The sequence below is a fragment of the Coregonus lavaretus genome, assembly GCF_964263955.1.
Source record: "Coregonus lavaretus genome assembly, chromosome: 12".
NCBI classification, from domain to species: Eukaryota; Metazoa; Chordata; class Actinopteri; order Salmoniformes; family Salmonidae; genus Coregonus; species Coregonus lavaretus.
The window spans coordinates 28,385,979-28,399,963 of NC_139999.1; the positions used below are offsets into that span (position 1 = coordinate 28,385,979).

Here is a 13,985-nt window from a genome sequence, read left to right on the forward strand (position 1 = left end):
GGACCTTCCATTACTAGCTCCATAGCTCAGAGGCAGTGTGATGCAAACACAATACAACAGACAGCAAAGAGGAACATGCTCTACTAGGTGCTACACTCTGTCTCTCTGGGGGTGTATAATAATAATAATAATAATTGGTCATTTAGCAGACGCTCTTATCCAGAGCGACTTACAGGAGCAAATAGGGTTAAGTGCCTTGCTCAAGGGCACATCTGTATGAGTGGGTTGAGGCACGCGGCTGTGTGGAACTGACTGTGTGTGTGTGTATACAGTATGCATGTATTAACACCAACTAAACGTGTGCTAGTGTGGTGTGTACATGTCTTTCTCCAGGTGTAAATAACCTTGTACGTTACATCTATGTTCTAATCCTCTCATGCTACGAATGTCTTTATAACCTTCTGTATGATCTGTCCACAGCCAGGACAGGGAGCGTGGAACTTGTGCAGCCTATTGGCGCAGGAGAAGCAGGTTAGCAGGTGAGCCGTGCGGCCGTGTATAATACTCCCGTTACGTGGACGCATCCGACACAGCTTACAGGGCTCCAACAGAGCCTCGGGCCTAACCTCCACCTCCATCCCCAAGCTTTCCTGACTCTCTCCCCCAGAGAGTCGTTCCTTCCTGGGCAGGCCGCGCGGCCTGGGACCCTTGCCCTTCCCTGGAGCCCCGGGGGGCAGCGGGCAGTCGGGGGTGGAGTGGGAGGGCAGGATGATGGGGTCGGACACGGTCCTGAGGCAGTCTGGGACATCGATGCCCGTGTCGCTGTCCTCCTCATCGTCGTGCAGGGCTAGAGAACTGCATGCTGGGATGTCGGGGACGGAGAGTGAGTGGACCAACCGCGGGACGTCTTTGTACCAGTTCTTGCGTAGAGCCCAGCAGCGTACGCAGTAGCGCTGGAGAGGAGAGTTGTACCTCCTGCACTCTGTACACTGCCACGCATCCTGAGGAGGGTTAGAGAACGTGTTAGAGACAAGAGGTAGATATCAGGAACTATCAGTGTCATGTAAGACAGTCAGAGAGGCAGAGACAGGGAGAGGCAGAAAGAGAGAGATGCAGAGAGAGAGGCAGAGACAGAGAGAGACAAAGGAGAGAGAAAGAGAGACAGACAAAAAGATGGAGAGACAGACCTGTGTAGAGATCTCTATATCCGTATCGTCACTTAGACACTGCGAGTCCTCATCTGGCTCCTCCTGCATCTGAGGAGATGAGACAGAAAGACACTCATCAGTCATAGTCTGAAATACTACTCTATAGCTATAAAGAGAAAAGATCATTATCATTAATTTACCACTCAACATAGGGACTACAGGAGAGCCCAGTCCTACCTCCTTATCGGCCTTCTCTTTTCCTCCCTCCTCCTCTTCGGGTGGTTCTCCCTCTCCTCCGCTCCCTTCGTCCAGCACGGCCTCCTTCATTTCCACGCTCACCTGTTCACTCCCTCCCTCTGTCAGGAACCATAGGTCATCCGTTGTGTCCGACACGATGGCTGTGTCCTCATCCTGCGCAGGAGACAACTGATCCCTCAGTCAGGATAATACATCAAGTGGCGCCGGAGAAGATGGCTGCCGTTTTACAGCCCTCTAACCAACTGTACTATTATGTGTGTTTTTTTGCGTTATTTGTAATTTATTCTGTACATAATGTTTCTGCTAGGTCCAAAAGGCTTCTCAACAGCTTCTACCCCCAAGCCATAAGACTCCTGAACAGCTAATCATGGCTACCCGGACTATATACAGGGGGGCTACTCAGTTTATTATTTATATAATTAAATAATAAATAATTGGTCATTTAGCAGACACTCTTATCCAGAGCGACTTACAGGAACAATTAGGGTTAAGTGCCTTGCTCAAGGGCACATCGACAGATTTTTCACCTAGTCGGCTCGGGGATTAGAACCAGCGACCTTTCGGTTACTGGCACAACGCTCTTAACCACTAAGCTACCTGCCGCCCATAGTCACTTTATATATGCATAGTCACTTTAACTCTATCCACATGTACATATTACCTCAATTACCTCGACTAGCCGGTGCCCCCGCACATTGACTCTGTACCGGTACCCCCTGTATATAACCTCCCTACTGTTATTTTACTGCTGCTCTTTAGTTATTTGCTTTTTTTTTTTTTACTTAACACTTTTTGTTTGTTTTTTTAACTACATTGTTGGTTAAGGGCTTGTAAATCAGCATTTCACTGTAATGTCTACACTCAATCAATCAATCAATTTTATTTTATATAGCCCTTCTTACATCAGCTAATATCTCGAAGTGCTGTACAGAAACCCAGCCTAAAACCCCAAACAGCTAGTAATGCAGGTGTAGAAGCACGGCGTCACCCTGGACGAGTGGGACCTCTCGGGGCTGCCCTGGTGGTTTCTAAATACACCTGTTGTATTCGGTGCATTTAGCAAATAAAATGTGATTTGACCTCATCACTGTGCGACTATGCTACCTGACTTTAGCCTCTCGACAAGAAAATAAACTGACTAGAGTAAACCGCATTAACTCTGTGTTCTTACTTGATTAGTGTGGATGTCTGTAGAGCCGTTGCTCCTGCGACTGTAGTTGTTACGCAGATTACCCAGAAACCACCAGGGCAGCCCCGAGAGGTCCCACTCGTCCAGGGTGACGTCGAGCTTGGGCCGTTTGCAGGCCGACCGGGGCAAGCCATCTAAAGTGTCTGAGGGAGGGGCCAAAGGGGGTTAGGACTAAATAACATATCAGTTGTAGCCATGTGTGTACCTTCGTCTGGCTCCCGGGGTCGTCTTTGAGACAGGGTCTACAGGGGGAAGGCCCCGTCACTGGCCACTCCCAGGCCTGCCTTGGCCAGACCCCCACACACCTACACAAGTAGGAGGGGAGGACGAGAGCCAATCAGATAACAGAACAAAAACTGGGCACTTGGTGGAACCACAGCTCCCTCACAGCACGGCCTGGTGGTCAGGGCGAGGGTGGGGGCAGATTGGAGTGGGTGGGTGAAGGGAAGGACAGTGGAGCAGGGCCATGGGTACTGGGAGAGTAGGGGCTGGAGCAGTGGACAGCCACATATAGACAGAAAGAGAGAGAGACAGGACAACAGAGCCACACACATTCAGAGAAAGGGTGAAAATGAAAGGAGACATAATAGAGTGACAACTAACTGTCTAAATGATTCTGGAATTATAACGTTGTCTGTGTATGAACCGGACAAGCATAAGTATGGACAGACCACACCACAGACGCAGCATTCACTCTTCTGAATCTGAATCCATGATCACATACAAGCTGGAATACTATTCAACATGATGCAGTGATTAAATGACAAGTGACTACACCTTTAATTGGTCTGCATGCATTTCTTGTTGAAGAGGAGCCAATCCTTCCACATTGTTTATTGCAATTGACAAATAGAAAGAAAGACTGAGGGAATTGATATTTTTAATGTATAATATCAGTCAGTGATTTCTGCATGCCCTTTCTCAACAAAAGATGCAGTCAGATAATTACAAACCTAATGATCAGTCTCCATATGATCAACATTTATTATTCTCTCTAGTCACATCTCACTATAAACTCCCAATATCCACTATTGGCCTAATGGTGATTAATGTTGAGTGAAAACAAGGTGGGTTCAACATGGAGGAAGGAGAGAACGTTTACAGTGTGGGAGAGGGGCAGTCAGGGTGTGGGGGTAAGGGACAATTGGGGTGTTGATGTAAGGGGAGAAGGGCAGTTCGGGTGTTGGGGAGTCAGGGAAGTGGGGTTTGCAGTTTGGGCAGAAGAGAGGGGGGGTAGATTTTGCATGAAGGGGTAGGTGTGGGAAGGGGCAGGTGTGGGGTGGGTAGAGAGGGGAAGGGGTAGATGGGGGAGTGGGTGTGAGGCCCGTGACCGGATCAGGAGCTGTGTTCCTCCAGCAGGTTCAGGGCAGAGAAGAGAACTGAGACAGACAGAGACAGTGACTCTGCCCCCCATGCTCTGAGTGGTGCTGGTGGGTCCGGCAGTGTGGTGTGTTGGAGCTCCACCAGGCCAGGCCAGAGATGGGGATGTACAGAGACGGTGCCACTCTGTACACATAAACACCAGCGGAGACAGCGGCCCTCCCCTCCCAACACACAACTGCTCTACATTCCCAATGCAGTTACTCATTTAATAATTTCAAAACCAGTTGGTTGGATTCCAACTTTGATAGCATGGTTAATGACTACAAAATCAGTTGGCCAGATCAATTGATATCTCAAAACAGTGAAGCTGAGTGCATGGCTCATTAAATTTAGACTGAACTTTTGATAAAACTGAGCTGAAGATGTGCAGTGATTCATTGGGCTCTGTGAGTAGACTGATTGAGCTACCCTGAGGGGTTGTGTGTGGTGAGCTTGAGCGTCCCTGTTTCTCCGGAGCACCATGCTTCAGCTTTACCTGACCGCGGTCCTCCACTCCGCCCTCTACACACTCAAGGCCCACAGAAAGACCCTCTGCAGCGTCTGTGTTTCAGAATGAGATACAGTAACACACAAAACACACCCTGCCCATTAATTACCACACTCAACACACACAAAGGCTGACACACGCTGACAAACCATTCAACACAATATGTACACTGTAGCTCTAGATTCTTCAAATAATTCTGCAGGGCAAATGAGGAGTTAAACACCTCCACACACACGTCAAGAGATCCAGGTTTACACATGCACACCTTTTACCTCCAACCAGAATTTATGGAGTAGATCAAAGAAAGAAAGACTTAATAAAATAGAGACAGATTCTTATCTGGTTGGTACCAAAACACTCATTTTTACAGCTTCAACATTCATAAAGGCCCAAATGAATCAAAACCTATCAAATAATGTAAAATTCTCTGTTTTGACTGTGCACCAGAGGAAAAATAGAAGAGAAAGATGTAAATGGTTGTCATGTCAACAATCATTACAGTCCTCCCCACACTCAATCCAGAACTTTTGGCTGCATACAGACAAAGCAGCATTGCATTAGCATAGCCTAATATTTTCCACCTAGTTGAGCCAGGTTCATTCAATGCAATAAAATGTATTTTCCAAGGGACATCTCCCAAGTAGCACCGGAGGCATCACTTACCCGCACAATTCAGCACAACTAAATACTTCTTCAGCATCTCGTAGACTGGACTGCAAACCAGAGGACAATTTTGATTAAAATGTGAATGCGTGATGGTAGACTCCAGCTGAAGTGTTAAGTGTACAGCGTAAGCGTAATGTGTACAGAGCGTTTGTGTGTGTGCTCACCTGGGGTTTTTGACTGAGAAGCTCTCGACCTCCAGCAGTTCTCCCAGTGGGTCGTCCTGACAGTGCACTATGTACTGTCTCTGTTTATCATACAGTTGCTTCCCCATGATGTACTGGCCAAGGTAGTGCATCACCTGACACACACATTAAATATATAGTTTGCTATATAGCTCTTTATTAAGTATTGATAAGCGCAATATGTCTACATCTATCTGATTGGGCTGTTACCATGTCAACAGTGTCAGCTTACCTCCTTGAGGGTGAAGATGTCCTCCTGGGCTCCGGCCACACGCAGAATCTGCAGGAGAGGGGCTTTGGGCTGCACCTGCCACAAACAGAGACATGACCTGCATTAGCTGTAGCAGAAATAAAGATACCTTCTCCTAACTAAGGTTGTGGTTATTGTGCCTTAGGTCCACATGCCTTTGGCTTATGGTGATGTGAAGAAACTCACCTGACCCCCATCCCCATGGAATATCCTACATGCTGAGCTTGATGCTGGGTACTGGGGTGACGGTAACGAGGTCATATTTAATAGACAAAATCTGAAACAAACGCAAGAATGGATGTTAGCGTTAGCTATTAGTTTCATATATAGCATCTTCCATGTATGGCACACAGCCACTCACATCATTTTGGGTCAACAAACACGTAGATTGCTGATAAGTTGGCTAAAAGCTGCTTGTCTTCAAGCTGTCAACTGGCCTTGTCTAAATAGCTAGCTAGCTGACTGGCCTCTCTCTGGGACACAACTTGTATTGTGCAGCGCACTGTCTGTAGCCAGTGAACATTAGCTAAACAAGCTAGCTACATAACTTAGCTAACATTTTAGTAGTTACTAGCAGAGAACTGACTTGCTAGCTCGATAACCTTGTGAGACGATAACTCGTTGGTCGCTTCCGTGCAACATAAAAAATGCTACATAGCTAGCTAGTATAGCTACCTGGACAACTTTGCTAACTAACTTATCTAGTACTGTAGCTAGCAAAAGAACGAGTAAAACTCACCTCAATGTATCGACATTACTGCTACGTCCTCTAGCTACATTGTTGCAAACTGCCCTTCGTACCCGACAAATCTTTTTGGGTGTTCCCTAGATGAAAAACATTGCAATAACTCGTGTGCTACTCAACTGTTAGCATAATTTAGAAAATTCAAATTCTGTATGGTGCATTTCACAGCTTCCGATACAGTTGTCGCATCTTCATTTGTCAGGATGGGTTGCCAGCTCGAGCTAAGATTTCTAAACCAATGACTACTCAAAACCCACCCAAAAGGTCTGAAAACTAGCCCACTTTTTTTTTCACAGCAAGAGAGAACTTGCCACATTTATATAAATTACAATACACAATTTTTCCATAACGTTACTGAGCCAATTAAGAAGGAATATCGAGGTAACTTGTAACTACTGTCGTAGTAAATATAATTTGTTATAGATTGGTCTGACTAAAATGTTCTGTAAGACCCATTTGGAGCCTGTTTTCAATAAATGCTGTTCCAGGTCAGAGAACAAAAGGACAGAGAACACCTTATCTTCTCACCAGATGGCCTAGGAATGCGATAATAGGACAACACCCCCACCTCTGGCCATAGATCAACAGATACTCCTCAACGAGTTCCCTGGACACACACAGACATTTCACTGCACGCACACTCATTCTCAACTCCCCTGTCTACTGGTCGGGTGCCAAGGGCAGAGGACTCTGCCGTGCACCAATGGGGCTTCTACTCTGGACAGAGCAGACCCGCCTCCTACGCCTCGGGAACCAATCAAGGGACTAGAAGAAGGACCCCTTCCTTTGTGTTACATTGTATAAAGTAATGCTGTAAACTCTTTTTAATCATCCCTTCTCAACTGTCTCCATAAGAGGCAATTGAATGGGTCCATGCATGTAGCTTGAGCAGTACCAGATATCTCTGTGTTTAATAAACTGCCTTTTGCTTAAGCAAATTCCTCTCTGTCTAGCGTCGATGGTTTTGTACTCCCTCTCCTTATTATACATTTACATTTACATTTTAGTCATTTAGCAGACGCTCTTATCCAGAGCGACTTACAGGAGCAATTAGGGTTAAGTGCCTTGCTCAAGGGCACATTAACAACATTTAGCAGACGCTCTTAGCCAGAGCGACTCACAAATTGGTGCGTTCACCCTATAGCCAGTGGGATAACCACTTTACAATTTGGGGGGGGGGGGGGGGGGGGGGGGGGGGGGGGTAGAAGGATTACTTTATCCTATCCCAGGTATTCCTTAAAGAGGTGGGGTTTCAAATGTCTCCGGAAGGTGGTGAGTGACTCCGCTGTCCTGGCGTCGTGAGGGAGCTTGTTCCACCATTGGGGTGCCAGAGCAGCGAACAGTTTTGACTGGGCTGAGCGGGAACTATGCTTCCGCAGAGGAAGGGGAGCCAGCAGGCCAGAGGTGGATGAACGCAATGCCCTCGTTTGGGTGTAGGGACTGATCAGAGCCTGAAGGTACAGAGGTGCCGTTCCCCTCACTGCTCCATAGGCAAGCACCATGGTCTTGTAGCGGATGCGAGCTTCAACTGGAAGCCAGTGGAGTGTGCGGAGGAGGGGGGTGACGTGAGAGAACTTGGGAAGGTTGAACACCAGACGGGCTGCGGCATTCTGGATGAGTTGTAGGGGTTTAATGGCACAGGCAGGGAGGCCAGCCAACAGCGAGTTGCAGTAGTCCAGACGGGAGATGACAAGTGCCTGGATTAGGACCTGTGCCGCTTCCTGTGTAAGGCAGGGTCGTACTCTCCAAATGTTGTAGAGCATGAACCTGCAGGAGCGGGTCACCGCCTTGATGTTGGCGGAGAACGACAGGGTGTTGTCCAGGGTCACGCCTAGGCTCTTCGCACTCTGGGAGGAGGACACAGCGGAGTTGTCAACCGTGATGGCGAGATCATGGAACGGGCAGTCCTTCCCCGGGAGGAAGAGCAGCTCCGTCTTGCCAGGGTTCAGCTTGAGGTGGTGATCCGTCATCCATACTGATATGTCTGCCAGACATGCAGAGATGCGATTCGCCACCTGGTTATCAGAAGGGGGAAAGGAGAAGATTAGTTGTGTATCGTCAGCGTAGCAATGATAGGAAAGGCCATGTGAGGATATGACAGAGCCAAGTGACTTGGTGTATAGGGAGAAAAGGAGAGGGCCTAGAACTGAGCCCTGGGGGACACCAGTGGTGAGAGCACGTGGTGCGGAGACAGCTTCTCGCCACGCCACTTGGTAGGAGCGACCGGTCAGGTAGGACGCAATCCAGGAGTGAGCCGCGCCGGAGATGCCCAGCTCGGAGAGGGTGGAGAGGAGGATCTGATGGTTCACAGTATCAAAGGCAGCAGACAGGTCTAGAAGGACAAGAGCAGAGGAGAGAGAGTTAGCTTTAGCAGTGCGGAGAGTCTCCGTGACACAGAGAAGAGCAGTCTCAGTTGAATGACCAGTCCTGAAACCTGATTGGTTTGGATCAAGAAGGTCATTCTGAGAGAGATAGCAAGAGAGTTGGCTAAAGACGGCACGCTCAATAGTTTTGGAAAGAAAAGAAAGAAGGGATACTGGTCTGTAGTTGTTGACATCAGTGGGGTCGAGTGTTGGTTTTTTGAGAAGGGGAGCAACTCTCGCTCTCTTGAAGACGGAAGGGACATGGCCAGCGGTCAAGGATGAGTTGATCAGCGAGGTGAGGTAGGGGAGAAGGTCACCGGAGATGGTCTGGAGAAGGGAGGAGGGGATGGGGTCAAGCGGGCAGGTTGTTGGGCGGCCTGCAGTCACAAGTCGCAGGATTTTATCTGGAGAGAGAGGGGAGAAAGAAGTCAAAGCATAGGGTAGGGCAGTGTGAGCAGGACCAGCAGTGTCATTAGACTTAACAAACGAGGATCGGATGTCGTCAACCTTCTTTTCAAAGTGGTTGACGAAGTCATCCACAGAGAGAGAGGAGGGGGGGGGGGGGGGGGGGGGGGGGGATTCAGGAGGGAGGAAAATGTGGCAAAGAGCTTCCTAGGGTTAGAGGCAGATGCTTGGAATTTAGAGTGGTAGAAGGTGGCCTTAGCAGCAGAAACAGATGAAGAAAATGTAGAGAGGAGGGAGTGAAAAGATGCCAGGTCGGCAGGGAGTTTAGTTTTCTTCCATTATGGTTTCACCAACACTACATTAGAAGTAAAATTTGGTTTTCATCAAAAAAATAATTATTGCAAACTATGACATTTACATTTTAGTAGATGCTCTTATCCAGAGCGACTTACAGTTAGTTAGTGAGTGCATACATTTTCATACTGGCCCCCCGTGGGAAACGAATCCACAACCCTGGCGTTGCAAGCGCCATGCTCTACCAACTGAGCTACAGGGGACTACATAAATTAATTTGAATGTCACATGAGAAAATATAATTTGCCCTTATTAAACTCCCCAGATCATTTTCCATTAATGGATGTTGATTTAACTCGTTTGACTGCTATGATTAAGCAATAATGCACGAGGGGGTATGGTATATGGCCAATATACCATGGCTAAGGGCTGTTCTTATGCAGGACACAATGCAGAGTGCCTGGATACAGACATTAGCAGTGGTATATTTGCCATTTACCACAAACCCCCAGGGTGCCTTATTGCTATTATGAACTGGTTACCAACGTAAAATATTTTTTTTGTCATACCCATGGTATATGGTCTGATATACCACAGCTTTCAGCTAATCAGCATTCAGGGCTTGAACCCCGTTTATAATTGTAAATACATCCCTTTTGCGCATGTGCATAACTATAGATATATCCACAGTAGAGTTTGAGTGATGAAAGTTGGACAGAGGATCTCGAAATCTCTGAGCAAGAAACACTTGGACAAACTTTTTTTTTTTTTTACTGAATGTTTGGCTATTTTCTGACAATTGTGCCATTATTATGTGCCAGATGTTAAGACCACAAACAGTTACAAATGGCCCATTTGCAAGATTGACTTGTCATTTCAACAGGCATAGGCTACAGACTAAAAACTGGGTTTATGATTGTAATTAAACTTTGCCATGGTTTGCTTAGATGCAGGTAGCCTATAGCCCCTGGCAAAATGTAGGCAAGATGTAAGCTGAACGATTTAGCTGCTTGCTTAATTCAAATTAACAGCCTAATTTATTTGAATAGTTAGGCGTTTAAGGTAAGAAGTGCTTGTGTTTCCCAATAGCCTGCTGGAATAGGCTACTAAGGATGGGGTCGTAATTTCAATCACTGGATTAAATATGAATAATATGTACAGTTGAAGTCGGAAGTTTACATACACTTAGGTTGGAGTCATTAAAACTCGTTTTTCAACCACTCCACAAATTTATTGTTAACAAACTATAGTTTTGGCAAGTCGGTTAGGACATCTACTTTGTGCATGACACAAGTCATTTTTCCAACAATTGTTTACAGACAGATTATTTCACTTATAATTCACTGTATCACAATTCCAGTGGGTCAGAAGTTTATATACACTAAGTTGACTGTGCCTTTAAACAGCTTGGAAAATTCCAGAAAATGATGTCATGGCTTTAGAAGCTTCTGATAGGCTAATTGACATCATTTGAGTCAATTGGAGGTGTCCCTGTGGATGTATTTCAAGGCCTACCTTCAAACTCAGTGCCTCTTTGCTTGACATCATGGGAAAATCAAAAGAAATCAGCCAAGACCTCAGAAAAAAAATTGTAGACCTCCACAAGTCTGGTTCATCCTTGGGAGCAATTTCCAAACGCCTGAAGGTACCACGTTCATCTGTACAAACAATAGCACACAAGTATAAACACCATGGGACCACGCAGCCGTCATACCGCTCAGGAAGGAGACCCATTCTGTCTCCTAGAGATGAACGTACTTTGGTGCGAAAAGTGCAAATCAATCCTAGAACAACAGCAAAGGACCTTGTGAAGATGCTGGAGGAAACAGGTACAAAAGTATTTATATCCACAGTAAAATGAGTCCTATATCGACATAACCTGAAAGGCCGCTCAGCAAGGAAGAAGCCACTGCTCCAAAACCACCATAAAAAAGCCAGACTACGGTTTGCAACTGCACATGGGGACAAAGATCGTACCTTTTGGAGAAATGTCCTCTGGTCTGATGAAACAAAAATAGAACTGTTTGGCCATAATGACCATCGTTATATTTTGAGGAAAAAGGGGGATACTTGCAAGCCGAAGAACACCATCCCAACCGTGACGCAAGGGGGTGGCAGCATCATGCTTTGGGGTGCTTTGCTGCAGGAGTGACTGGTGCACTTCACAAAATAGATGGCATCATGGGGAAGGAAAATTATGTGGATATATTGAAGCAACATCTCAAGACATCAGTCAGGAAGTCAAAGCTAGGTCGCAAATGGGTCTTCCAAATGGACAATGACCCCAAGCATACTTCCAAAGTTGTGGCAAAATGGCTTAAGGACAACAAAGTCAAGGTATTGGAGTGGCCATCACAAAGCCCTGACCTCAATCCTATAGAAAATGTGTAGGCAGAACTGAAAAAGCGTGTGCGAGCAAGGAGGCCTACAAACCTGACTCAGTTACACCAGCTCTGTCAGGAGGAATGGGCCAAAATTCACCCAACTTATTGTGGGAAGCTTGTGGAAGGCTACCCAAAACATTTGACCCAAGTTAAACAATTTAAAGGCAATGCTACCAAATACTAATTGAGTGTATGTACACTTCTGACCCACTGGGAATGTGATGAAAGAAATAAAAGCTTAAATAAATCACTCTCTACTATTATTCTGACATTTCACATTCTTAAAATAAAGTGGTGATCCTAACTGACCTAAGACAGGGAATTTTTACTAGGATTAAATGTCAGGAATTGTGAAAAACTGAGTTTAAATGTATTTGGATAAGGTGTATGTAAACTCCCGACTTCAACTGTATGTGTTGTACACAATAGCCTGGGGACGAGGTTAGATGGTGAGAGCTTCCATCAACCAATTAATTAATCAATCAGCCAGTGTACCAATCATTCACATAACCATCCAACCAATCAATATGTAACAATGGATGATTTTTATGATCTCGTTTACTTCAAATAAAAGTCAACATCCTCCGTCTCTAACACCATGTTCCAATAGCATATGTTTTACCTCTGCAGGCTCAATCCCCCCTATCCTTCTCCCTTTTGCTGTCATTTAGGCCTACTCTCCCAATCAGTGGTGTAAACGAAAAATAGCTACAGGGTTCATGTGAGGGTCTGTGTGTATGCGTTTGTAAGTGAGTGTGTGTTTGAGTTTATTATTTTATTGTTGTTATTTCAGCTGTCTTGCCTGCCAGTTGTGACCACATAGACTCCAGCTTCAGTGCAGCAACAGAGGTTAAGATCAGGCCAAAGAGCTAGGCTGTAGTTATTACTGCACAGTCATCGCCTTGCACGGCATTCTGGGAACTCTGTGGCCACAGCTTCAATTGGAGCACTAACCAGAATGTGTTACATGTATTGGGGAACTGTGTCACTAAAGCGGCAGTCAAGTGACACCTCGTGACACAGGCGGTGTGTGTGTGTGTAATTGTGTGTGAGTGCGTATGTTTCTGGCTGTGCTGACTGGTCTGTGTCCCCCTGTAGGTGGGGAGGGGGACTACGTTCAGTGGTTGGCCCCCTCTGATGACCTCGGGCAAACCAAGTGACGGGTGCATTCTGGGATATATGAGTGTTTCCTGCGGCTGAGGAAAGATTCTGTCTGTTGGAAAGGACATGATTACGTCATTACCACCCAGCCCACCCCCTGCCCCTGCACGTTGGATGACTACCAGTGGTGCACTCTCATAAACCTTCCCCTCTGTCTTTCCCCTGCCCCTTGCACGCTGGACGATTACCAGAGGTCCGCCCCTAATAAACCTTCCCCTCTGTTTGATGCTGGATGATTACTAGTGGTGTGCCCTCATAAGCCACCCCCTTTATGTTACTACTCACTCCTTTTTACCCTTCATTTAGCTCCCTCTCTTCCTCTTATCTCTTCCAGTTTACACCATCCATTCTCAGTCTCTAGCTCTCCATGTGTTCAAGCAAACAATATTTACATTTTGGATGTGGAAAGCATTTAAGTGGTACAGTTGTACATTTTGTTATGTCTGAAATTATATTGTACTACTGTGATGGGTGAGTTGAAGGAGTCAGGGGCAGGAGGGTAAATCACAGAATAACAGGATTTATTCCGGAAAACAGAGTTACGCAGTAATGCGTCAAAACAACCAACAAGGCACACAGGGAAAACACCCCGGCGATACAAAATACAAGGAGCTCCACCGAGCTTCACTATCCTCACAATAGACAATCACACACAGACAAGGGGGCAGAGGGAACACTTATACAGGTACTGATGAGGGGATATGAACCAGGTGTGTGTAATAAACAAGACAAAACAAATGGAATGATGGGATGAGGAGCGGCAGTGGCTAGAAGGCCGGTGCCTGCCGGCGAAGCCTGCCCGAACAAGAAGAGGTGGCAGCTTCGGAGGAAGTCGTGACAGTACCCACCCCGCTCTTGACGCGCAGCTCCAGCAGCGCGCCGACACTGGCCTCGGGGACGGCCAGGAGGACGCGGAGCAGGGCGAGCTGGATGGCGACGGTGGAAATCCCGCAATAGGGAGGGATCGAGAATATCCCTCACCGGAACCCAGCACCGCTCCTCCGGACCGTACCCCTCCCACTCCACGAGGTACTGAAGGCCCCCCACCCGACGCCTCGAATCTAGGATGGAACGGAAGGAGTATGCCGGGGCCCCTTCGAGGGGGCAGAGGAACCTCCCGCACCTCAGAC

At 46.8% G+C, this 13,985-nt stretch overlaps 1 protein-coding gene across 2 annotated transcripts; it reads right to left on the reverse strand.

Annotated features, from left to right (window-relative positions):
• Nucleotides 1-219: 219 nt before the first annotated feature.
• On the reverse strand, nucleotides 220-6,428 carry LOC311137917 (protein Mdm4-like). Of its 2 annotated transcripts, none has more exons than XM_084172531.1 (9): nucleotides 6,243-6,428; nucleotides 5,690-5,780; nucleotides 5,486-5,560; nucleotides 5,236-5,369; nucleotides 5,069-5,118; nucleotides 2,518-2,678; nucleotides 1,326-1,499; nucleotides 1,128-1,196; nucleotides 220-941 (listed from the first exon to the last, which is right to left on the reverse strand). In XM_084172531.1, exons 2-9 carry the CDS (start codon nucleotides 5,762-5,764, stop codon nucleotides 375-377), a joined length of 1,305 nt encoding a protein of 434 aa, XP_084028657.1. In that variant the 5' UTR covers nucleotides 5,765-5,780; nucleotides 6,243-6,428; the 3' UTR covers nucleotides 220-374. The 2 variants fall into 2 exon arrangements, with proteins under 2 accessions (XP_084028657.1, XP_084028656.1); XM_084172530.1 differs by having other exon boundaries at nucleotides 1,326-1,514.
• Between the last annotated feature and the right edge of the window lie 7,557 nt (nucleotides 6,429-13,985).